This window comes from Carettochelys insculpta, chromosome 7, assembly GCF_033958435.1.
Source record: "Carettochelys insculpta isolate YL-2023 chromosome 7, ASM3395843v1, whole genome shotgun sequence".
NCBI lineage: Eukaryota > Metazoa > Chordata > Testudines > Carettochelyidae > Carettochelys > Carettochelys insculpta.
In genome coordinates, this window is record NC_134143.1 from 56,364,556 (window position 1) to 56,388,909 (window position 24,354).

Here is a 24,354-nt window from a genome sequence, read left to right on the forward strand (position 1 = left end):
TCAAAGGGTCATTAGGGGTGCAGGCTCTGGGTCTAACACAGAGCAGCACCACAACAGTACAGTGAACCCATACCAGGCAGGAAGCGCTCTGCCGCAGTGTTCACAGATGGCAGACGCAGCCCGTCTGCGCACTGAACACGTTAACTTATAAGGCAGGCAGGCACCTGCCAGCAGACCCCAGGCTGCCCCGTGATCCTGCCTGCCGCGGTCCAATTGTAGGAAGTGTGGCCCCAGCTTGCAGTTAATCCAGGTTTTTACGGGCGATGAGATGGCGCGGGGAAGAAGGCAAAGGTGCCCCGTGGCTCCGAGAGCCTCATGGCAGCGTCACGACCCCGCCCCGCTGAGCAGAACAAACCCCACCCCTCTTCCCTCGGAAGCGCTTCAGCGGCTCCCAGCAGTCGGCTATGTGCAGGACGCCTCCCATACGGTAGGGGGCGCGGCACTGATTACTCGACGTAGGAGATGCCACCGGCACTACACACAACCCCCTTCTTACCCCAAGCGGCCGAGTTGCTTCGTTTTTTGCTCTCCCCACCCGCCTCGGATTCGCGCTTTGGCCCTCGCGGGTGCCGTACTGGCAATGCATGACTGTCACGGCGCTAGGCCAGTGGCGGAGAGGCAGAGGCGGGCTTTTCTGGGCCCGGCCGAGGAGGTTTCGTGAAGGCGGATGGAGCAGGCCCCGAGCCTGAAGGAGGCCGGGGCGTGGGAGACGATCCCTCCTAGGGGGCGCTAGCAGGCCCCGAGGAGTGCTGCCCTCAGGCTCTGGAAGGGAGGCGGCGATGTCTGAAGCGGCTGGACGCGGTGATTCTCTGCCGGGCGGGGGCCTGGACTCGAGCCGCCGCCAACCTGTCCCATCCACCTCTCGCAACGGGGCCGTGCCCGAGCCGCAGCAGCGGAGGCTGACGGGTGGCCCAGGCCGTCTGTGCCCCGCGGGGGTTGTGACTGAAGGGGGCGATGGGGAGGAAGAGGAGTCGGAAGAGGAGCTCGGGCAGGGTGGCGAGAGGTCGGCGGGGGGCTCCAAGCCCCATGGGGAACATGCGGACAGGAGGCTGCTCCGGCACCAGTATTGGCAGCTCATCAATAGAGTGCAGCGTAAGCCAGGGGCTGGTGCCTGCCGTGGGGGCAGGGACAATACACCGTGCTTGTATAGGGCTGGGCAGCGACTGGTGCGCCTTGGCACTAGGGTGATAAAAAGAGCACCCACGGCAATAGTGTGGGGCTTTCCCCTCAGCAGCCAGAGGCTTCCCCTGCCTCTAGAAGTTCAAGTGCCTGTGTCAGGGTTGTTGAAGGAGGTTGCCCGTCTCAGGGTAGGCAGCGTGTGGTCTAAGCAGTCAGAGGGTCTGAGTCACATATAGATTATATTACAGCAAAAAAATCGTCCCTAGACCAAAAACATTTTACAAGTTACTTAAAGGATTAGGTCTTTTCCAGAACTCAATAAGCAAGAATTGCTACTTGGGTATAGCTTAGTGCTTTGTGAATTCACTTGCTAAACCCAGGCTTGTCAGTTCAGTCATTTAGAGACCTGGGGAAAATACATTTACCAAAAAACCTTCAGGGGTAGTGATAGATCCTGCTGTAAGTACAGGGGACTGGACTCCATGACCTCTGGAGGTGCCTTCTAGTTCTGAGTTAGGTCTATCTCTATAAATGCCACATTTTTTCTATAGTGGACCCATAAGTAAATGGCTTGACTTTCACAGGTGCTGGATAGCTACTCTGTTGCAGGAGTTGATCATTTGATGTTTTTACATAGTTATGTCCAGAAATGAAACAACCTTTATCATTTTATTTTTATGAGAGTTACTGTGTAGTGTATAGGAGCTTTAGTCATACAGCAATAGCCTTTGTGCTATACAACTTTGCATGTTTTTGTGGAGATCCTTAATTGGTGAATCATAAAATCATAGGGCTGGAAGGGACCTCAGGAGGTCATTTAGTCCAGCCCCGTGGTTCAAGCAGGATCAACCCCAACTAAGTCATCACAGCCAGGACCTTGTCAAGCCGGGACTTGAGAAAGGGAGCTGACGGGTTGCTAGAGGTTCCTAAGAACCTCTAGGAATGGAGAATCCACCATCTCTCTAGGCAAGCATTCCAGTGCTTCACCACTCTCCTAGTGAAACAGTTTTTCTTAATATCCAACCTACACCTCTCCCTCTTTAGCTTAAGACCCTTGCTTCTTGTTCTGCTATCTGACACCACTGAGAACAGCTTCTCTCTGTCCTCTTTAGAGCTCCCCTTCAGGAAGTTGAAGGCTGTTATTAAATCACCCCACAGTCTTCTCTTCACTCACCCCCGGTGATGTTTAAATGAGTCAGCTAAGTGATGTACAGCGCAGCTCTCTTGAGCTCTCGTAACTATTTGACTTAGAACAGAGCACTGAAGTTATCAGCAAATTATATAGAGGATTAAAATGTACTTCTTAAATTTGGAGTTTTTTTTTTTTTAAAAAGTCCACACTATCAGAAATGTATTGTTGGTTTGTAATCACTTTAGGACTTGTAGGGAAATACTAGCCTTTACATTCCCCTCAGTTTCCTTCTATAAAAAGGAATTCTTACTTTGAAACATTAATTTCACAGTACTGAAATAGTCTGGCTGTATGCAGTGGTTATTGCTACTGTTTTGATCTATGCACACTTAACAAGCTTAAGTGTAAACATGTGACTAGGACTACCCACACACTTAAACTTTGGTTCTCTGTGCCTTAAATATTGAGTCTGTTCTGGTCTGGCTATGGTCTGAAGAAGTGGGTCTGTCCCATGAAAGCTCACCTAATAAACCATTTTGCTAGTCTTTAAAGTGCTACTTGACTGCTTTTTGTTTTGATAGTGCATAGACCAGCACGACTTCCTCTTTGTTACTACTTAAAGATAGGTGTTTGCAGGATTGGGGCCTATGTAAATAAGCTACTATAGATAAATTTGGAGTATTTTGGATTTGGGGAGCTTTAGTGCTAAGCATGGTTAGCCACTTATGATTAAGGTTATAAATGCTTGTGTTTTTGCATTTTTATTTTAAGATTTCACGTATTGTTTTCTTTTTCCCTAGAGAATCGTGAGGATATGCTGAGTTCAAAAAGCAATAGTTTGACAGAGGCACTACAAGAAGCCAATAAATTGTTCAGTGGAGGTAAGCTTAATCTCGCAATCTATTTCATGGTTTTTTTGCATGTTTTGAATCTCAAAACTATTGAGGTGCTGCACAGAATAAAAAAAATTTACGGGAACAAAATTGAAGTCCAAGCACTGTAGAAAAAAACTAAAACTTGGCAGTACAGTTCTTTCATAAATTGGGACAAAGATGGAGCTGCTTGAACAAGATGTGCTGAAAATACACTTATTTGAGTCCCTTGCTTACACTTAAAAAGGCAACACTCTCAATAGCCTGTTTAATAAATTTAGCGTTATAGTTTGAAACACAAGTTGATTTTTTTTTTCTGTTTTGTCTCTGCAGTGTAATAGGAATGAAAAGGTAGTGCAAAAAGTAATGTTTGCATAGATTCAGTTGGAGAGGGCAAATGTAGTGAGAAAGAAAATGTAGTTTTACTTTGATGGCCTGACATTTTCACGCTCCCTATTGGCAGTGATTGCTCGTCACAGAATTGGCAGACTTATTCTTTTAGAGCTACCAGTTACAGTAAACTCTATTTTTAACCAGCATTCAAATGGCCAGACTTCTCTATTAACCGGCATTCCATTGCAGCTGGTGGCTGCTCCGCTTTTCCAACCAGCGTGGCATTGTGTTGCCCAGAGCAGCTCCCTGTGTGGCATGGCGTCCTGCCCAGAGCGGCTCCTCATGCTGGAGCTGAGTGGCTCTTCAAGCCGAGCTGCCCAGTGTGAGTTGGAACCTACTGTATATCCATCATATTTGAATATCTGGCAACCTCCTGGTCCGGGATTACTGGATATCAGAGTTTACGATATCTCTGTACAATAAAAGGAATTGTTTGATCTTTGTTAAACTGACTTACAAAGTACACTACCTGTAATTTTGCGCTTATGGTAATGTATATTTTGTCTCATTTAGATAACTGTGTATTGCTATTGTACAACTCTTGTTCCTTAACAGTTTCCGAGGCAAGGGAGGCTGCTCTGGATGCCCAGTTCCTTGTTTTGGCATCAAACCTAGGAAAAGAGAAAGCAAATGAGTTGCATTCTGAAATGACAATATTTGACTCACCAGCATTTGCTGAAGATTTAGTAAGTTTAAAAACTGTTCACTTGTTAAAATGTTGAGATTACCCATTATGTAATTAGAGTTGGAAAAGAAATGCATTTGAAGATTTCAGAGAAAACACTGTGTTGCTCTAAAACTTAGCATAATTTCCATGAGGTTCTTTAAGTTTTTTTTTACAAGCAGTGTAGAAGTTTTTTCCAAACTTCCTGATCAATCTACAGTAATGTTTTAACACCTGTGTTTAAAATCTTCAGGTTTAGAAAGAGATGTAGTTATACAAATGTAGACTCCAGATGTTACAGGATCAGGTCTTATTGCATCAAATGATATTTCAGAGCAATTAATTGAATAAGGTTCTTTACAATAGTATATATTAGTCAGGGAAGAGAAATGTTTTTTGGTTTTCAAAAGCAATACCTCTAATAATGTAAAATAAACTATGATTGCTGTTCTTTATTACATGCACCAATTCCTGTTTTAATCAAAGATTTGCTTTTCAGAGGGACTTTGATAGCTGAATCCTTTCTGATATTTTTGAAGATGTCATGTTTTATTTCACGTTACTCTGGCTGAAAAGTGGCACTTCATACTGACATTGGAGCAAAAAGCCAATTTCATTTTATTATGCGCTGTTAGAGTAGCCTAATAAAGAGTTGCAACTATTTGTGTCAAAAGGGTAGCTTTGTTGTAGAAGAGAAGTAGGTTCCATTGCTTATTGTTAGGACCTTATCAATTTCATGGTCTATTTTGTTCATTTTTTTTTTTTGGTCTGGGATGTTACAAGTTGTGAATTTAATAATTTCAGTGATTTAAATCTGAAATGTCACAAAGTTGTGAAGGGACGTTTGCAATATTGTGTTTGCACTATTCTGCGCTGCTGCTGGCAGTGGCATTGCATTCGGAGCTGGAGAGTGGCAGCAACTGGCTGAGATACCAGCTCTGAATGCAGAACCACGTTGGCAGTAGGGCAGAAGTAAGAATGGCAAAGTATGCTGTTTCCACTAACTGCAATGGTGAGCCCTAGTCAACAGCCACCACTCTCTGGCAGCCCATCTCTGAAGGGAGAAGTGCAGAACTACGGTGGCATGCTGTGTTTTTGCCACCTCTACTTCTGCACAGTTACTACAGGGGCACTGCCTTCAGAGCTGACTGTTCAGCTTACATCTGCCACTGTCCAGCTGCTAGATCTGAAGCTAGAGTATAAATAAGGGTGGTGGTATTGTGATTACTCCCCTGCAACCATGTGACTCCTCCCCTCCCCCACCACTTATCTTTTGGGTCAGGACCCTGAATTTGAGAAACTCTGATCTCTTCCAATGACAGCTGTATAGGATAGGTCAAAGCACAAACACGACCAAATTTCATAGTCTGTGGTGCATTTTTCATGGCTGTGAATTTATTAGTGAACTTACTACTATCTAATAGGGGGAAAAGGCATGTGATTGTTATACAGTACCTGAAATACATTACAGTGCCCCAAAAGTATGATGATCAGAAATTTTGTAATGCTTTTAATTGCATTATAACATTAAAAGTGCTGCCAGCAAGTGTGTAGGTCACAGAGGCATGGACTGTATGAAGATAGAGGCTAAACCACGGGAGGGAAGAATACAGCCCATGGGCTGAATCTGGCCCTTGCATGTTTTTCTGTGGCCCAGCAGGACCCTTGGGCAAACTTCCTGCTTGCTGTTCCCACATGCCATGGGGTGGCAGGGGTGTAGAAAGGGGCAGCTATCTACTATATATTTCAGAGAATTTCTGTGTTTCTGTTGTCCAAGGTAGGGGACATGCATCTCTCCCCTAGTTGTGCCTGCTGCAGCAGCCATGGAGAGGTTCTTCTCACCTGACCCCAAGTTGCTGTGGTGAGAGAGGGCTGGGAGTATCCTCTGTACCCCAGGTATCCTACATACTGAATCCCTCCAGCCCCACCCCAGAGCAATAATTTATATAAAGTAAAGCATAGCACCCAGAAAAATAAAAAATTGAGGTGAGGACCTCAGCAATGTTGGGTAAACCTTCTAATGATCAGGTAAGATACCATAGCATCTCTCCTTGTTATCATGCAGAAGGACATTTGAGTGGCTGTCCTCTGAAATGCAGGAAAACTGTCATATTGAAGGCAGCCTTGAGGGCAGTGTCTCTTTAAACAACCTCCTGCTGGCAAGTCTGAAAAAAGATTTGTTAACTGCCTTTTGTCCCACTGATTTTAGAGTAACTGTTCACAAACTGGTATAGAATTTTATGCTCCAATTCTGCTCAGGCTAAGCAGGTCCCAGTTCTGCAATAATCTCTACTGGGGCAATGTCTCCACCCACATATATAGCTGACTTCAGTGGGGCTTCTGTAGGGTATTGGCTACCTGTGCAGAGCTCGTTGCTGGTTTGAGGCCTCAAAATTATCCAGTGAGAGTGAGGATAGATCAGGGTAGACAAATGTAAGCCTGTGGAGCAGTGGGGAGCAATATCCCAGTAAGTGGTGTGGTTCCCATTGGCTGTGAATGGCCATCTGTGGCCAATGGGAGCTGAAATCACCTGATACCTACAGAAGTGCAGGCAAATGTAGTGGTAGGCTGCTGCTGTTTAATTGTCCACCCCTAGACTAGACAAATGAGAAACTGTAATTAAGAGAAACCATGTTCGAAGAAGGAACATATGTTTTTCTTTGAAATAACGACTTAAGAGCTTGAACCAAGACCATTCATTCGTTCATGTGATGTTAAATGAATTACTGTGTATGCTCTAAAATGTGGATTTTTGTCCTCTATAGTACAATGTGGGAAGGAATATTTAAACACTGGATTTCTTTTTCAGTAACAGTTGCCATAGTGTGATTCTTTCATTGGGTAATTTGTGTATGTTTGTTTTTTATTTGAATTGGAAGAAAAGTAACAGATTCTTGCAGTGTTCGAATAGGTATATGTTTATAATACAATATCTAAGAAATAGGCATGCCTTGACTTTGCTTAAAATGAAACTTAAATGCACTGTTTTCTGCCCCTCCCTTCAATAGCTAACATTTATGGGACTAAATCGTCTAGAAGGAGAAGAAAATGATAGTGATGATGAGGACGTTATTGGTGGATTTTTACCTAATAATGCCTGGCATAAACTGGGAGCAGAAGCAGAAAAATATTTCAGAAGAGCCCCTTCTTTTCACTACATGTAAGTATATTCAAGAAAATCGATTGAGTGCTCTGAAGTGCAACATGGCCTAATTAAAGTTAGTTCTGAAAAGGACTGAGGCTTAGATTATCAATTTTCAGGTAGTGCACTGTATTTGAGAGAGATGAATTTGTGAGTCCAGCTGCAGCCCACAGCAGAGCTTTCTCCTAGCACGGCATTTGGGTCACTGCACTTGCAGTTGTGCCTCTCTCCCACGTATGTGAACTCATGTTTTCTTGGGCATTTCAAAGAAGATTTCTCCTTTTGGGAGTCTGGTTTATGAAGCACTAACAAAATGAACATAAATCATTTTTCTGGTCTTCTGAGGCACAAACAGTTCTTCCACTAGACAGTAAGATCTCACTTCCTTTACATAGTCTTTTCTGTCTCACAGTGCTGTCCTCTGCAAACATTGGTTCTGCCTTTGTATATAATATTTTCCATTTTCTTCATGTGGGAGCCACAGTCTTGGGCATAGGAGAGCCTCGTCTTGCTAGGCCTTTTGCAGGCACGGGAAAGGACTTTGTGGGCTTTTCTCTAAGATATCCTACCTGTCTCTGTGAGCAACCTGTAACCCTCTCCAGGATTCTGTAGCTTGAGAACATCCAATTACTTCCTGCTTTCCCTGTTTCCTAAGAAGGAACTATCTGAATCTGGCAATTATTCTCACACTGATTTCTCGTGGCTCTTCTTCAAGGGAATCAACTTGTTCCCTGCACGTTTTCCTATGTTTGAACAGGCACTTTCATGAGGCGGCCTTTGGCTCACTATCAGATGATCCTTGATTACCTGATTCAGGCCCAGAAGCCAAGAGTTAACTTCAGACAATCCCAGCTCATGCTGCGATGGATCCCAATGCCTCAGTATAGAAGAGAAAGATGCACATTTTTCCCAGTGTGTGTTAAGCTCTGATAAAAGGCTGAAGTCTCAGCTAGCTATATGAGTTGCACTACAAGTAACTGTTGCACGTGATTGTAGAGATGATCATATGGTTTGACACATAGTGTGTTATGCTAGTATTTAGTGTTGTTGTACTCTGTTTTATATTTTAAAAGAACAAGCAAAGCACGAAGGCAAATTTATTCTGATATTGCACTGAAAATTATCAAAGATTTTGAATGGAAGAATGTCTGACTCTAATTTCTTTCTAAATAGCTGAGTCTAGACCTTTAGCTGTACCCTCCTTTAAATAAATTTAGCTTTCTTATATCAATGTGAATATTGACAAAATACTGCATTTTGACATCTCTGGAAGCTGTCTGAATTAGAATCCATTTTTAAGTGATTAGATGGATACAGAACTTCTGTCAGTTGAACATACATCACCATTTTCAGAGTGTTTTGTTTCAAAATGAGATATTAGTAACATATTCATAGCTACAGGCCTACAAATGTAAAAGTTAAATTGGAGTATTTTCAGAAAAAAGTGTGGAATACTCCAAAAGCTCAGTTTTACTAGCTAATATTAAAAAAAAGTCAGGTTTCAGTGACAAATTTTAATGTATTTAATTTTAATTTCTTTTGCTAAAACATTGAATACGAGAATGTATTTAGCATTATATTGATTTGCAAAGCTGCTTGCTGATTGAAAGCTCACAGACCTGTTAGTAGTAGCAGTTCATAAACACCATATATTAGAAGTTTCATGTTCAATTTCCTGGCATTATTTTCCATCCTAATCCAGCAAATAAACTTCAAATATTCTCTAGTCTAGTGTATACCATAAAGCAGTTTTCATATGTTTATTCTACTTTACTACTTGGATTAGGTTGGGATCTTTCAAGTCTGATCCTCCTGTACCAAGGCAACGGATTGAAAGGCAGAAAAAGAAAGAAGGAACAGAAGAAAAAAGGGCAATGCCTGCCCAGGTTTGTAAAGTAGTATTTTTAATAATTATTTTTGACAGTAGAGCTGTCCTAATTTCACAAGCTAAAAAAGTGATTTAACTTTGCTTTTTCTGTGGCTATAGCCACACTGAAAACATCATAGCTGCTCAGTTGCAATGGCAAGGAATTCTCCTTTTGCTCTATTTAATGTCTCCCAGAGAAGGGGTAACTAGGTTTATGGAAGAATCTTTCCAATCACATGTGGACAGCACAAAGGGTTAGATTGTTTTAACTTTGGTTCTAAGGGCTATGGATTTTCCACAGCTTTGGGAGTCTTATGTATACGTGTAGACCAGTCCTAACATTCACTGTGGAAGAGAGGAATGATCTCTCATGGCTGGCATACACTGAAAAGTCACATTAGTGTAGTGAGATTACTCAGGGGTGAAGAATTCATTCCCCTCTTGCCCCCAGTCCTCCTCGGAAAAGACACTTGTCTGCTGATCTAATCCCCAGTGTAAACAGCACAATCGCTTGTGGAGGCTGCTTTACTTATAGAAGGGGTGGGGAACCTTTTGGGTTGGGGACCACTGACCCGTGGACAAATCAGTCAGGGGCCACACAAGTGAGAAGTGTGCCCCCCAACTCTGATGTGGCTCTGAACTGAAAAATATTTGTTGCACACCAGGACTTAGGGGGCCAGGGGTATTACATTTTGTGAGCCCCCCTATGCTCTCGAGTAGAGCCAAAAATGAGGGGTTCAGTGTGGGAGGGGGCTGCAAGGAAGTGGGCTTAGGTGTGGGAATCTGGTTAGGAGTGGGGTGCAGGGGCAGGTGGGGGTGGGGAGTTGGGTGGAAGTGGGGGTCTGACAAGGAAGGCATGCAGGAGCAGGGTCTGCGTGGGAGAAAGGGTGCAGGAGGGTTTGGGGTGTTGGGTCTGGAAAGGAGGGGGTAGGAGAAGGGTGGAGTTGAGGAGTTAGATTGAGAGAGCAGCGCAGGAGCACTCTGGGGGCATGGGGTTTGAGCAAGGGGGGGCAGTCACCTGTGTAGCACACCTGGATGCACCTTATTTTTCACCCTTTTCCCCACCACTCCCAGGCACTGCCCTCTGTTGCTCTGATTGGCCAGAATTCCAGCCAGTCAGAGTGGCAAGATAAAGCTCCTTTTCCCCAGCTGGGGGAAGGAACAGCAGCAGCACCATGCAAAGCCACTTCTTCCCCTTGTCCTCCCCTTGCTGCTGCAAAGCCCATGGACTCAATCCAGCTCCAGCTTGCTTGATCCAACGTGTGCAGCTTGGGGCTCCTCAGTCCTTTATTGCACCAGGGGCTGAATGCTGGGGAAGGGAGCTTCAAGTCTCTGGGTCTGGCAAGCTGTGGGCCGAATCTGGACTGCAGGCCTAGGGTTCCTTACTTCTGATTACAGCAATGGGAGAATCCCTCCAGTTACTGTTGTGAGTCTTGACACTGAAGTGCTATTGCAGTCCTGGTGTGGCATTTTAAATGTAGTTGTAGCCTCAGGCAGAGGTGTATAAACCAAAGGTGCATATAAAAATCGAATGCATAGCTCCTGTAATAAAAATAATAAACTTAAAAAAAAAAAATCCAAGGAGTATGATCAGCAGTGCTGTCTTATGTAACAAGCTTTAAATGAACATTATACAAATGAAACACTTACAATATCAAATTCAAACAGTCTGCCCTCTGTGATTTTTCTAGGAATTGAAACTCGCTTGTAAGCAATAGTATGTCCTTGAGTGTTGAAGAAGCTCGTTACATATGGCTGATGCTGTCAATTGAATGAGATTCTAGGCTATGTTAGCTAAATGCTTCATTGTAGACTGGCATCAAACATATACTTTTTGAGTAACTTCTGTATCTTTTGCAACTTGTAAGTCCCCTCTTTATTATCAAGAAAACAAACCTGCAGAATCAGACTGTCTCATTAATCCCTTGGCAGGTGTAATTTTAAACCCGTCACGATTTTCCTTAAATAATTTAGAGCTTTAAGTCAATATAGGTCCAAGAAAACTTTAAACAACCATCAATTGAAGTAGCAAGTCCACCCCCCCCATACCATTAAACTATTTTAAAGTTTATGAACCATCAGAATCCTACCATTTCCTAACAGCTAGGAAAATCACATGGGCCTTACAGTAAATCCTGGAAATTGATGAAATGGGATTTATAAACTGGAATGGAAAAAGGGTGGGGAGGCAGTAAGGTTCCAAAGCACCTGCCAGCTGTCTTCTTAAATAAGTGAGGCTGCAGCTGAGGTGTCCCTGTGGATGGCAGGTGTGGCCAAGTTAGAGAGGTAGTCCTTCAAGTGAATAGATGTCAGGCATTTAACATTGTAAAGTATGTTATGCATAATATGTTCAGTGACAATAGCAACTTATTACTGTCTTCAGTAGTTCTGTAATGTTTTCTTTCTGCTCAGTATTGAAACTCATTAAAATATCTTAGAAAAAATGTTTTTCTGTGTAATGTTGGTTACAGTAGGATAGATGCAGGAATCTTTTTTTTTTTTTTTTCAAGTTGAAGAAAATGGAGGAGTCTCATCAGGAAGCTACAGAAAAAGAAGTCGAGAGGATCTTGGGATTGTTGCAGACCTATTTTGAAGAGGATCGTAAGTATGCCTCCAATTTAGCTCAAATGTGCTTTGACCAGAGAGATGTAATATGCTACCTTCATTACACTTCTGAGGCTCAAGAATGATACTCTGCTTCTGTGGAAGTAACTAATTGTGTCTAGCATCCAAGATCCCAGTGTATCCTCCTTTTGGAGGAGGTTAGGCTTTTAGACTTGAACTCTGGCCATATTCTAAATTTCATCTTTGTGCGGCTTCCACATCACTGTCGTCTATTTATGGCCTTCTTCACTTGCCTGTGGAACTATTGTTTCTGTGTGAAGACTCAGACATAGTTTCAGTTCACGTTTGCACCAATAAATACTATAAATTGATATTTTTATCCATAAGCTAGGATTCTCTTGATGGAGGTCAGCAGAGAAATGCTGGTGCAGTATGGTGGTCAGTCAATTCAATTAATCTTGATTCTATTCAAAAACAGGGTATTAGAAAGCATCTTTTAGTCAACTTCCTTTTAAACAAGTAGATGATAGTTGGCTGCTATTCCAGTTAGTTAATTTAAGAGATTGCACAAAGTCAATGTAAGATAAATGATGCGTACTGTTGAGACCTCATCCACAGTAGACTTTTGAAGGGATGCTAGGTAGGGCTCTGCTTAAAATTCAACAAGCATCTCTTCTGAGATTTTTGGATGTGTTGAAAGAATTTTTTTTCTGTGACTTGTGAACTTGGATACATGTCCTTGGCTAGTGAAGACCAGTAGGGGAAAAAGCTAAATCTTCAATTGTTGGGGATTGTCAATCCCTCTGTTAAGGGAGTCCAAAGCTTCAGTTGCCCGTAAGGTAGAGTGTTTTGTGGGCGTTTGTTCTAGAAATAGCTACATGCTCGGTGTTGAGTGTCTATACATTATTAAGCTGTATTTACTTTTTCATTTTGGTTAAAATCATTATTTGAATTATGTGACGTTTTTCACACCTGTTCATTAAGCTAAATATTCAGTTAGTTTTATAACTGAGGTTAGTGCTGAATGCAGCTCTTCATTTCTTAAGTCAGTTTCTTGATGTAAACGTACAATAATGGTGCTTGGAACTAGCATTGACCACCTTTTGCTAGTGGCTTGAGGTTAAGGTAGTAATATGGACCTGAGGAAGTCCTAAATGGCTTGGGCCCTGTCTGCTTTCCCTTGGAGTTGTGACACAATTTGATAGTTAAAGGGCTGAAGCTGGAACTTAGTTGGTATTTGGGAGGTTGCTATTGGCAGGGTGTTCTGAGGACTCTTCAACTTCCTAGTTTATTTTTTCAGTTCAGTTGGGGATAGTCTGAATTTGTTGATCTCTAGAACCAAGAGTATGTCTGCACTTCAAGGTGAGGGTGTGATTTACAGGTGATCGATACATATTGGCATCTGATATCAGCTTGAGGACACACATTGTCATCAAGCTAGCATACTGAGAATAGTAATGTAGCTGCAATAGCATAGCATGGCAACCGTGAAAGCAGAATTGCCAGCCTCACCACTGCCTATGCTACTGTGGCTATGCTACTATTTTTAGCTTGGTAGCTCAAAGAGAGCTCATGTGAATATGTGTACAGGAGCTAGGAATCACAACCCCAGCTCCATAATTAGACAATCTAAAAGCCCACCAGTTTGGGAGGAGAAGGTGCATAGCAGTTGAGGATTTGGTCAGTTCATGGTAGTGCTGTTTATGCTTTCTGCCAATCCAGGGATGAGGGTGTTTAATATTTGTGTTTCGCCTGTTTTTTTTTGTTTTTTTTTTATGCTAGGAGTAAAGGGGTGCAGGCGCTTTGATCCCTGGTTTCTCATTGCTATATTTGTTTCTGTTATAGATCTGTGTTTTGAATTTTTAAATGCATCTAAAATCAGAGATGGGGTGTGTGTTTTCACTTAAAATAAACAAATAGCCGAATAAGAGGCGGGTGGAAATAAGTCACTTGAACATCTTGATGTGTTGGCTTCATCTAGTGTTCTCTCCTAGATGCTGAAATTTGGATCAGGATGCAGAATTAATAGTTTTCAGATCTGAATGGGGAAGCATATTCAGCTTTTTTGCACTTGTTTTAAAGTTGTTTGTATGTGCAATAAATAGGTGGATTGTGGACACACTTTTCTATAGTATATTAAAATATTTTTATAAGAACATATAGTATTATTGATCATTGCTAGAAAAAACTTCTGCAACTAGACTTGCAGGGAAATGATGTACAGAAAAACATACTTAAGACGCAAAACTGGGAGAATTCTTCCAACAAGAGTGTAAGCAGAGTGAGTTCAGAGCCTTTCCTCAAATGTTTTTTTTGTTCTCCTATCATCCCTTTCATTCCTTCTAATCCTTTTCAATGTATGGCCATTCCAGGGTGGCAAGGCATGTTAAGTTATCTTGCAAGGGTGTTCTTAATCCCTTTGAGTGTAGGGCCCATGTAATGACAAAGTTCTCAAGACAAAGGCAAGAAAAGGCCCATATAGAACACTGTTTCTTCCATAAATTGAATACAGATTGAATCTCTGGCACCCCAGGACCTGACTGGTCTCAAAGCAGGGAATTTGCCAGACTAGAGGAGGTAAATGCTGCCTTCCCTGCCTCCTCAGGCCATTAGGACTCTTCTCCCCCAGCCCATAATAGGCCTCTGTAGCTGACCCCCAGGGCACTCGGGTGCCGCTCCGTTCTTCCCTCGTCCAGTAATGCTCCTGGCCCCAGCCCACTGATTTTGCCATATGAGAGCTCCAACCCTGAAGCACCGCATGGGGTCACGGATGATGCCAGACTTAAGCTGTGTCTACACGTGCACGCTACTTCGAAGTAGCGGCACTAACTTCGAAATAGTGCCCGTCGCGGCTACACGCGTCGGGCGCTATTTCGAAGTTAACTTCGACGTTAGGCGGCGAGACGTCGAAGTCGCTAACCTCATGAGAGGATCGGAATAGCGCCCTACTTCGACGTTGTAGGGACCGTGTAGATGATCCGCGTCCCGCAACGTCGAAATTGCCAGGTCCTCCATGGCGGCCATCAGCTGGGGGGTTGAGAGATGCTCTCTCTCCAGCCCCTGCGGGGCTCTATGGTCACCGTGGGCAGCAGCCCTTAGCCCAGGGCTTCTGGCTGCTTTTGCGGCAGCTGGGGATCCATGCTGCAGGCACAGGGTCTGCAACCAGTTGTCGGCTCTGTGTATCTTGTGTTGTATAGTGCAACTGTGTCTGGGAGGGGCCCTTTAAGGGAGCGGCTTGCTGTTGAGTCCGCCCTGTGACCCTGTCTGCAGCTGTGCCTGGCACCCTTATTTCGATGTGTGCTACTTTGGCATGTAGATGTTCCCTCGCAGTGCCTATTTCGATGTGGTGCCGCGCAACGTCGAAGTTGAACATCGACATTGCCAGCCCTGGAGGACGTGTAGACATTATTCATCGAAATAAGCTATTTCGATGTAGGCTTCACGTGTAGACGTAGCCTTAGGGTGTTGTCAGACTCTATGGAAATCTGTTTTACAGATGCTTAACTTGTAGCAGACGTTTCATGGCAAAAAAAAAAAAAAATACAAAGCATGCCTTCTTCATAGAATGTTCCTCTACTTCTTTGGTCTGAAAGTATGATCAGTGAATCATAATCTTCAACATAAAAAAAATTAAAAAATATAAAATAATAAAAGATAGTGAAACTGTGACAGGTCTAACTCCTGTATTTCTTTTCTGTGTATGTGGGAGGTAGCTGGGAGAATGGGATAATAGGCTCTTAAAGAACCTATTAAGAACCTGAAATTCTAATAAAATTGTGTTACAGAGAATAGTTACATATAGAAGTTTGCTCAAGGCATAAGTATTGTATCTCTTAAATTAGTATATTTACATATCTGATAGTTTTAGGTACATTATTTGTATTCTAACCACTTTCTTTGTCATGTCTATAGCCAGTATGCCTATTTCCTTCTTTGATTTTGTGATTGATCCAAATTCTTTTGCACGCACTGTGGAAAACATCTTTCATGTGTCCTTCATTATAAGGGTAAGAAATAATTTGGTTTTTAAATCTTATTTGTATACTGTAATGATACAAGAAAATCAATCTGTTTATGGCATTTGAAGTTGCTCCTTCCATAGTTTTGCCAAAGTGGTATATTTTTGGTTACAGCACTGTATGGTTTAACAATATGGGTTTAACATTTGATACTCTGGAATCCAGTTCTGATTTGCCCTTGTGAAAATTTTATTCATAAAATGTTTGAGATTTTATTTGTTTCATTAGTTCAGTAGAGAAGCAGTCCAGTAGCACTTTAAAGACTAAGAAATTATTTTGTTAGTCTTCAAAGTGCTACTGGACTCCTTTTTTGTTTTGATAGTATATAGACTAGCATGGCTTTCTCTCTGTTGCTTTACTAGAGAAGTTTTAATAGATTTCCCATAAGATAAAAATTGGGGTGGAATGATTTAAATAAAAGCTACTAAAATCACCAATCAGGAAGTCTTGATATCAATCAAGAATTTTAATCTTGTGTACTTGACTGTCTTAAAGGTACTACTAAAGGTGCTTGTCTTAAAGGTTGATTTTCATAGATAAGTACTTGTTTCTAATAGTAGCAAACACTGTAACAAATACACATAATTGCTTAAATAAAGAAAATGCATTAGAAAATGGTGAATGATACTCTTTTTATTTACTAGATTTTTTGAGCACCATTTGGAACAAAACCTGTTTTTAAAACATTAAATAATATTTGTTTGTTTTTTAATGTCTATGTTGCATTTTTAAGTATGGTTTAATGCATTGATCCTGGGACATGTACCCAGAAACTCCTTACATGCAGTCCTTGCTCTGACATGGACAAGTCCACCCAATGAGTGTCAGTGTGGTTTCTTGTCTTCAAAAATGTATCTGGTTGTGGATTCGGCTATCTACCACCTGCAGAGGTGTTTTGAGGGTGGTTGTTGCTGGTCTTTTTTTTTTTTTTTCCCCCCAGTGTTTGTAAAGCATGCATTAAGAAATGACACAATCTTGAATTTCATAGAACACTAGGACTGGAAGGGGCCTCGAGAGGCCATCGAGTCCAGTCCCCTGCCCTGACGGCAGGACCTACCACTATCTACACCATCCCTGATAGACATCTATCTAATCTGTTCTTAAATATCTCCAGCAAGGGAGATTCCACAACCTCCCTTGGCAACTTATTCCAGTACTTGACCACCCTGACAGTTAGGAACTTTTTCCTAATGTCCAACCTAAACTTCCCTTGCTGCATCTTAAGTCCATTGCCTCTTGTTCTCTCCTCAGGCCAAGAAGAACAAGTTTTCTCCCTCCTCCTTATGACACCCTTTAAGATATCTGAAAACCGCCATCGTGTCCCCCCTCAATCTTCTTTTTTCCAAGCTAAACAAGCCCAATTCTTTCATCCTTTCTTCATAAATCATGTTCTCCAGACCTTTTATCATTCTAGTTGCTCTTCTCTGGACCTTCTCTAATTTCTCCACATCTTTCTTGAATTGGTGTGCCCAGAAGTGGACACAATATTCCAGCTGAGGCCTAACCAGCGCAGAGTAGAGCAGAAGAATGACTTCTCGTGTCTTGTTCACAACACACCTGCTAATGCATCCCAGAATCATGTTGGCTTTTTTTGCAACAGCATCACACTGTTGACTCATATTTAACTTGTGATCTACTAGAACCCCTAGATCCCTTTCTGCTGTACTCCTTCCTAGACAGTCTTTTCCCATTCTGTATGTGTGAAACAGATTATTCCTTCCTAAGTGCAGCACCTTACATTTATCTTTATTAAACTTCATCCTGTTTACTTCAGACCATTTCTCCAATTTATTTAGATCATTCTGAATTTTGACCCTATCCTCCAAGGTAGTTGCACCCCCTCCCAGCTTGGTATCATCTGCAAACTTAATAAGCGTACTTTCTAAGCCAATATCCAAATCATTACTGAAGATATTGAACAGAACTGGTCCCAAAACAGACCCCTGTGGAACCCCACTTGTTATGCTTTCCAAGCAGGATTGAGCACCATTAACAACTACTCTCTGGGTACGATTAGCCAGCCAGTTATGCACCTACCTTACTGCAGCCCCATTTAAGTTGGACTTGCCTAGTTTGTCGATAAGAATATTATGCGAGACCGTATCAAGTGCTTTACTAAAGTCTAGGTATACCACATCCACTGCTTCTCCCTTATCTACGAGTCTCGTTATCGTGTCAAAAAAAGCTATCAGGTTCGTTTGACATGATTTGTTTTTTACAAAACCATGCTGGCTGTTCCCTACCACTTTACTACCTTCCAAGTGCTTGCAGATGACTTCCTTAACTACCTGCTCCATCACCTTTCCTGGCACAGAAGTTAAGCTGACTGGCCTGTAATTTCCTGGGTTGTTCTTATTCCCCTTTTTGTAGATGGGCACTATATTTGCCCTCTTCCAGTCTTCTGGAATCTCTCCTGTCTCCCATGACTTTCCAAAAATGAGAGCTAACGGCTCAGCTACCTCTTCCACCAGCTCCTTGAGGATTCTAGGATGCATGTTTTTTTTAAAACATGTTAATTTTTTTTTTTTTTAAATTAATACTCTATTGTGGAAGTTCTTTGCTCCTTTTGTCTGATTTCATCCATAAAGTATGGAGCACCAAGTATTGTTCCTCACCCAAATGATGCTGTCCAGCAAGAATATGAATAATGCAAATGTGGTGATTTTTCTTTTTTGTCTGAAGCTGCTGGTAAAGTGGTCAAATTACATCAGTCATGGAACTGTGAAATATATTGGAATACTAGTTGATTTTCTTAAACTGAGCTTAAAGTACAAAAGCCTGTATTTGCTGAAGCAACCCATATTTTCCTACCTATGTGTTTTAATCTATTTAATTCCTTCGTTTGAAGTTGACATTTTAATTTCAAATGCCCCATTTGATATCTGTCTAAAGTTTTAATAAAATTATATGCAAAAGTTTGTGTTTTTAAAAGTAACCAATTTAGTTTTCAAATCTTTTCAGAGATGTGCTCAGATAATTGTATTTGTTCAGCATGTATGTAAGCAATAAAATGCATTCTCTGAATTTGAAATTAAATAAAAATATATTTATAGTTTTTCATTATTGATTAAAATGCATGTGGTGTATCAGACAAGGGAAGTGTGCCCATATTATATTAATGTCATGTTATGGTTGAGATTTTATGGATACATCTTTGGAAGTTGGTTATGTCACCCACTGCAACTGTAAATTTGCATTCCTGTGACTTTGTAAAAAGTATGTACTCTATTTGCAGGAGGCCTAATTACTGTTGATCTGGGAGCATACATATATTCTTGATCAAGAATTTTAGTTATATGTCTAGTGAGATCATTGCACAGTTGTTAATATGAACGATGGAGACAAAAGTCATTCTGTGTTTGTGTGTTTTTTAATCATCTGGGCAGTTGTTGTTTCTGTATTTATAAATCAAGCTGTATTGTATTCTAGGATGGCTTTGCAAGAATAAAGCTAGATCATGACAAACTACCAGTAATAGGTAAATATATATTTAACCTTTAAAAAGAAAAATAAAATATTCAAGCACTAAGGCCATGTAGACACTAGCCCACATCTTCAAAATGGCCATGCAAATGGCCATTTCGAAGATTACTAATGAGGCACTGAAATGCATGTTCAGCATGTCATTAGCATGCCACCAGCCGCATCTGTTCGAAATTGTTGCTTTTCACTGCCGCATGGCTCGTCCAAATGGGGGTCCTTTTTGAAAGGATCCCACCAACTTCATAATCCCCTTATTCCTGTCAGCAGATCTGGGCTAGTGTAGACATAGCCTAAGAGTTTTTGTCTTTTGGTGTACAGATCTTCTAGCCAATAGAATTAGGACATGTAACTCTAGACTTGGTCATGACCCATTTCTTTTAGTGGGAATTGCTTCTCTGTCTATGTGGTGTTTGCTGGTTAGGGCTGATCGTATAACCCTTACTTATTTGGGTTACTGCATCTTTCAAAGAACTGCAAACAAATAAACACTAACTTGTATTTGTTACATGAAGAGTCCTTTAAAAATTGCTAGTTTCAAATTGGTACTATTAGGATGCTTCACATCTATGCACCCTCCTCTCTCCTCCTTCCCCCCGACCAGGGAAAAAAGAAAAAGTGAGACCCAAGAGTTGATGAACTCTAGTATACAAGCCACTAAAGTTGTGAAATTGCTGTTAATTGCTAAAGGCTGAACTTCTCTAATTTGGAACTTTTTCACTCTGCAACATCCATAATCTGGCATGAATTTAGTTGGCTGGATGACCACTTATCATGGATGTGGCCAAGTTTCTAGCGGTTTTGTAAAGTCTGTTTACAGCCACTAGTCCTGGCTCTCAGTGTTCTGTGTCGTTATTTAGCTGTAATTTACCCCAAATGTCTTCTAAGAGCCAAGTGAGAAGTGGAAGTATTGGTAATACTGCTAGGCAATATTGACCTCCTGTGATCCATCAACTTCTCTGATTCAGTACCTGTTAGGTCCCAAGGGTGCCAGATTAGAGAGTGTCAACCTGTGTTAACTTCATTAGGTGGCATATCAGGCTCTATATGAGCTAAAGAAGTATCTGTCAAAGCAATCAACTCCCCACCCCCAAAAAACAAAAACAAACAAAAATGGAAATGCAATTGAAGGGAACCCAATAGAAAGAAGTATAGATTATGGTAGGTAAAAAGTAAGATTAACATTAGGAAAGCAAGGAGAATTTTAAGAATTTTATTATGTGCGGACTGTTTTCTCTTGAACATAATATACAGAGCTCAAAGCCTTCAAAAGATGTGGTGCGTATGCTAGAATGCCAGGGAAAAGGGTCATTAAGAAGGATGACTAAAAACGAATCATTTAGATTTTCACCATAAGGAATGCTGGGATTTATCTACCTTTAGACCTTAAACTATTGTCCTGGAACAAATTGATAAAGAGCTGTAAGTCACCTGGGCCAGATAGTATTCATCCAAGAGTACTAAAAGGGTAAGAATGATGTTGACAGTGACAATCAAAAATGCAATGTCATTAGTCAGCTACAAGACTGAGAAACTAGAGGAAAGTAGATGTCCTATAACGGGCACTGAGAGCAATCTTGGGAATTATGTCAGCACTAGAAAAACTGGTTAAAACAAGAATGAAAAACAGTTAAAAAGGCCTAGATTGTAAAAATGTTACGGACAAACAAGTACATTACAATAATTGAGTCTAATCTAGAATTCCCTGAGCATGGTATCAGTCTTGAATAAAGGAAAATAAGTTGACATAGTTTGATAAAATCCTTCCTTGGAGAATCTGAGGAAAACCATGAAGTGTGAGGTTAAATACTGTAATGGATTAAAAACTGCCATGTGGTAATAAAAAGTAAAGTTTTAAGATGGCAAAAGATATATATTTTTTTGAAAGTAGGCGGATGTGACACTTTTACTACTGACTATTAAAGTTTGGAGGATGTCTACTGGGGTATTTTTGGTAGCATCAGATACTGGCCCATCAGAAACATAATACTGGATTAGATGGTACGTACCACTAATCTGATCTGATATGGCAGGTCTGATGTTCCTAAAGGGTATTTGTAACATGTCACAAGCCTTTCTAACTATGGGTCCTCATAATGTGGCATTTTTGAACAGAACCTTCATATGAAGAGGAAGGTAGAGCAAATGACCAGCATGTCCTAGTACGGAACCAAGCAGTCATTTCTTTGAGCCATCAGGACTGGAAGGTACAATAGAGGACACCGCCTTTGTGTCTGTTGCAGTTTAGAGTCTCGAATAGCAGTAGTATTCCATGATGGGAAGTCACAAAGTAGTGCATCATACGACAAGTTTTGTGCACATCTTGACATCTATATTTATTGGAAAACTAGTAGGTACAACTAACCAATTTTTCTGCGGTGAGCCATGGGATGGATACTTCATCCCAGTCCCTGCGTGTGCTGTTACATTTATACAGCTTCCAATCTAAAGCTGTGCGCTGCAAAAAAAATTTGAAATTCCTCTGCTATATAAAGATCAAGTAGATATTCAAAGTCAATCCAAATTGCTACTTGTTTGCCTGTTTCAAGACGTTCAGTCATGGGGCAAAAGTGATGTCTGCTATCCATTGTATCCCTAATCTGATTTAAAAGAATGCTCTTAGGTGCTGAAGACCAGGTTTGCCTAATTTTTTGAAGGTAGCATGAAGCAGTGTTAGTGCTCCACATTGTAAAGTGCTAATTGTAAAAGCTGTCACATATGCACCTGCTTTCCACAGGGTGGGTGTGCAGAATTTGGTAATCTGAAGATTAATTAATAGGCCTCAGTGATGATTTTTCTTTTAAATATACTTCAAGCAAAAACGGAGGTTTTGGGCACATGGAACTCCCACCCTTTCTCCTACCCAAGTGGCCTAATTATTCTAGCAAGTGCTGCAATGTGACAGCCCTGTGTTTCTAATGTGACTAATTCTTTTGAGTTTAAATTGTTACAGTAGAGTAATAAACTTTTTGAAATCTTTCTCTGACCAGGACATTGTAGAAACTTTTGAAATCACAGAACCTATGATTCCCCCGCCTGGTGTTACCCAAGAAAATGAAAGTAAGTGTTTAAGTTGATTTGTCAAAAGACTTTATAGTTCAATTTGTACATTTGTGTATGTATTTGAAAGAATTACAGAGAAAATATTGTAATACTTGTATAACACTTACAATTTTAATATGTTTAAATACTTGACATTACATATTTGGTCAGGCATTTTTCCCATATCAATAATACTTTAAAGAGAGCTTGTCAAGTGTTTAATTACAATGATAGGTGCTGTAGAAAAATCAGTGTGTCCATAGTCTTTGGATCAAAAGTCTTCACGTATAATTTTTCTAAACAGCAAGAGCTGACTTGTACTTGAACATTGAGCTGGCTACTTAATATTTCAGAACTTCATATTTGTATTTTAAATGTAATGGTATGAATGATCATGGTTTAGTTTATGTATTTTTAATTTTAAAAACCACAGTTGATAAATGATAGAATATTCTAAGGGTATCTTAAAATACACCTATAGAATTTATTTTAGCAATAGAATACACATTCAAAAATAAATGCAATGCAATAAGGGTAAGGTGATACTGAGTTCTGTGTTTTTTTTTTTTTTTAAAGTGTTTATTTCTTTTCTAGGTTAGGTGCCATGGAGGAAGAGTTTTTTAAAATATTCAAATAAGTTTTATATGTATATACGATACGATAAAATTATTTTGCGAACACTAGTTTAAATTTGCCTTTTTATATAATAAGCTTATTGTATCTTTATTTATACACATCATTTACAATAGTAAAGGCTGTCATGATACATAAGGTGTTCTCATCATACCATGATTTTCTTCATTAAAATCCTTCTATAATGTTGTAATGTTTTCCAAACTTGTGTACAATAAATGTAGATAGGGCAGGGATGTGGTAACAAGGAGGCCTGGGTGGGCTCTTACCATCCAGGCTCATCCCTAGAGCTCCTCCATCCCTAGCACTTGCTCCTCTACACCCACCTGCCCTATGCTAAAACTAGGGAGCAGCATTCTGGCAATTCCCTGTGCGTGGCACCTGCTAGAGGGCCAGGCAGATCAAATGATGCTCTGCATGAGTGGAGTGGCCCCTGTGCCCAGACCCTGCCTAGAAGGATTTGATGATAGATAGCTGCAACAGAGCTGAGAAATATTGGTCTTTGTGATCATGATGTCCTAGTGATTATCAGTTCCTTGTTTTTCCTAATCTTTGTAAGGACCTTTTCATATTGAGACAGTGGTAGAAGCTAGGAGCCTCAATGGAAAGAAAGACATTGTTACTCCATCCAGTCTTTGTTTGAGCAGAAAATAACTAACTTTTTGACTCAGAAGAATGACCAGGGGATCCACTTCCAAAGAATACCTCGTCAGAAGAATTGAGACTGAGCATGGAGCACATCAGTTTGTCTTTTGTTGTTGTCATGGAAGTTGGTGGCCTACAAGACCACCTCTTAGATACCAGATGTATGAAGGTTCTTAGGCTATTCAAGACCATCCTCAACTCCAGAATATTAATGTATAGTTACTGTTACCCCAGGAGATCAGATTTTCTGGACTTTTAGTGCATATGCATCAGGGAGTATGCACATATGGACACTAACATGTAAATGGGTAGTAATGTAAATCCACCCCAACTGAAGATTGTCATTGGCCTCCCATTAAGCCAGAAAGATCTTGAGGTCATTGGCAGTTGATGGGCATTCATGACTCTTTTCGCATTTTCCCTCACTTTTATTAATATGTCTGATAATTCCATACAGTTGTGACTGAATGTAAGTAAATTGATCTACTTGCTGGTAATCAGAATTTCTGGTCAGTACTTATTTTTCATAAATGTACAACATGTAAGAAAATGCACTTAGGTCTTTCATGGACTTCAATACTTGAAACAGCTGTTCATGCAAACATTTGCCTTAAGCAAGTCACTTAACTTTAAATTTTGGAAGGTTCTATCTATGCTTCAGTGGTCTCCGTCCTTCCCCTTGCTCATGGAAGTGAGGATGAATAGTCTAGCATTTTTGAAGGATGGGGCGTGGGGCTCAACAGACTGGGTTCCCTACCTGACTCCTTGAGTAACCTTACAG

General features: G+C 40.9%; 1 protein-coding gene across 4 annotated transcripts; it reads left to right on the forward strand.

Annotated features, from left to right (window-relative positions):
- The first annotated feature begins 599 nt into the window (after positions 1–599).
- NSMCE4A (NSE4A component of SMC5/6 complex) lies at positions 600–23,117 on the forward strand. Of its 4 annotated transcripts, none has more exons than XM_075000518.1 (11): positions 602–1,092; positions 3,052–3,132; positions 4,072–4,202; positions 7,189–7,340; positions 9,109–9,208; positions 11,700–11,790; positions 15,667–15,761; positions 19,203–19,251; positions 21,369–21,460; positions 22,244–22,313; positions 22,872–23,117. In XM_075000518.1, exons 1-11 carry the CDS (start codon positions 780–782, stop codon positions 22,892–22,894), a joined length of 1,197 nt encoding a protein of 398 aa, XP_074856619.1. In that variant the 5' UTR covers positions 602–779; the 3' UTR covers positions 22,895–23,117. The 4 variants fall into 4 exon arrangements, 2 of the variants coding, with proteins under 2 accessions (XP_074856619.1, XP_074856620.1); XM_075000519.1 differs by having other exon boundaries at positions 604–1,092; positions 22,890–23,117; XR_012646319.1 differs by lacking the exon at positions 21,369–21,460 and having other exon boundaries at positions 600–1,092.
- Positions 23,118–24,354: the final 1,237 nt, after the last annotated feature.

Coding starts and splice junctions, on each gene's coding strand:
- NSMCE4A (XM_075000518.1), top strand. CDS start 780: ATGTCTGAAGCGGCTGGACGCGGTGATTCTCTGCCGGGCGGGGGCCTG. Junction 1,093..3,051: donor GCTCATCAATAGAGTGCAGC/GTAAGCCAGGGG, acceptor CTTTTTCCCTAG/AGAATCGTGAGGATATGCTG. Junction 3,133..4,071: donor CAATAAATTGTTCAGTGGAG/GTAAGCTTAATC, acceptor GTTCCTTAACAG/TTTCCGAGGCAAGGGAGGCT.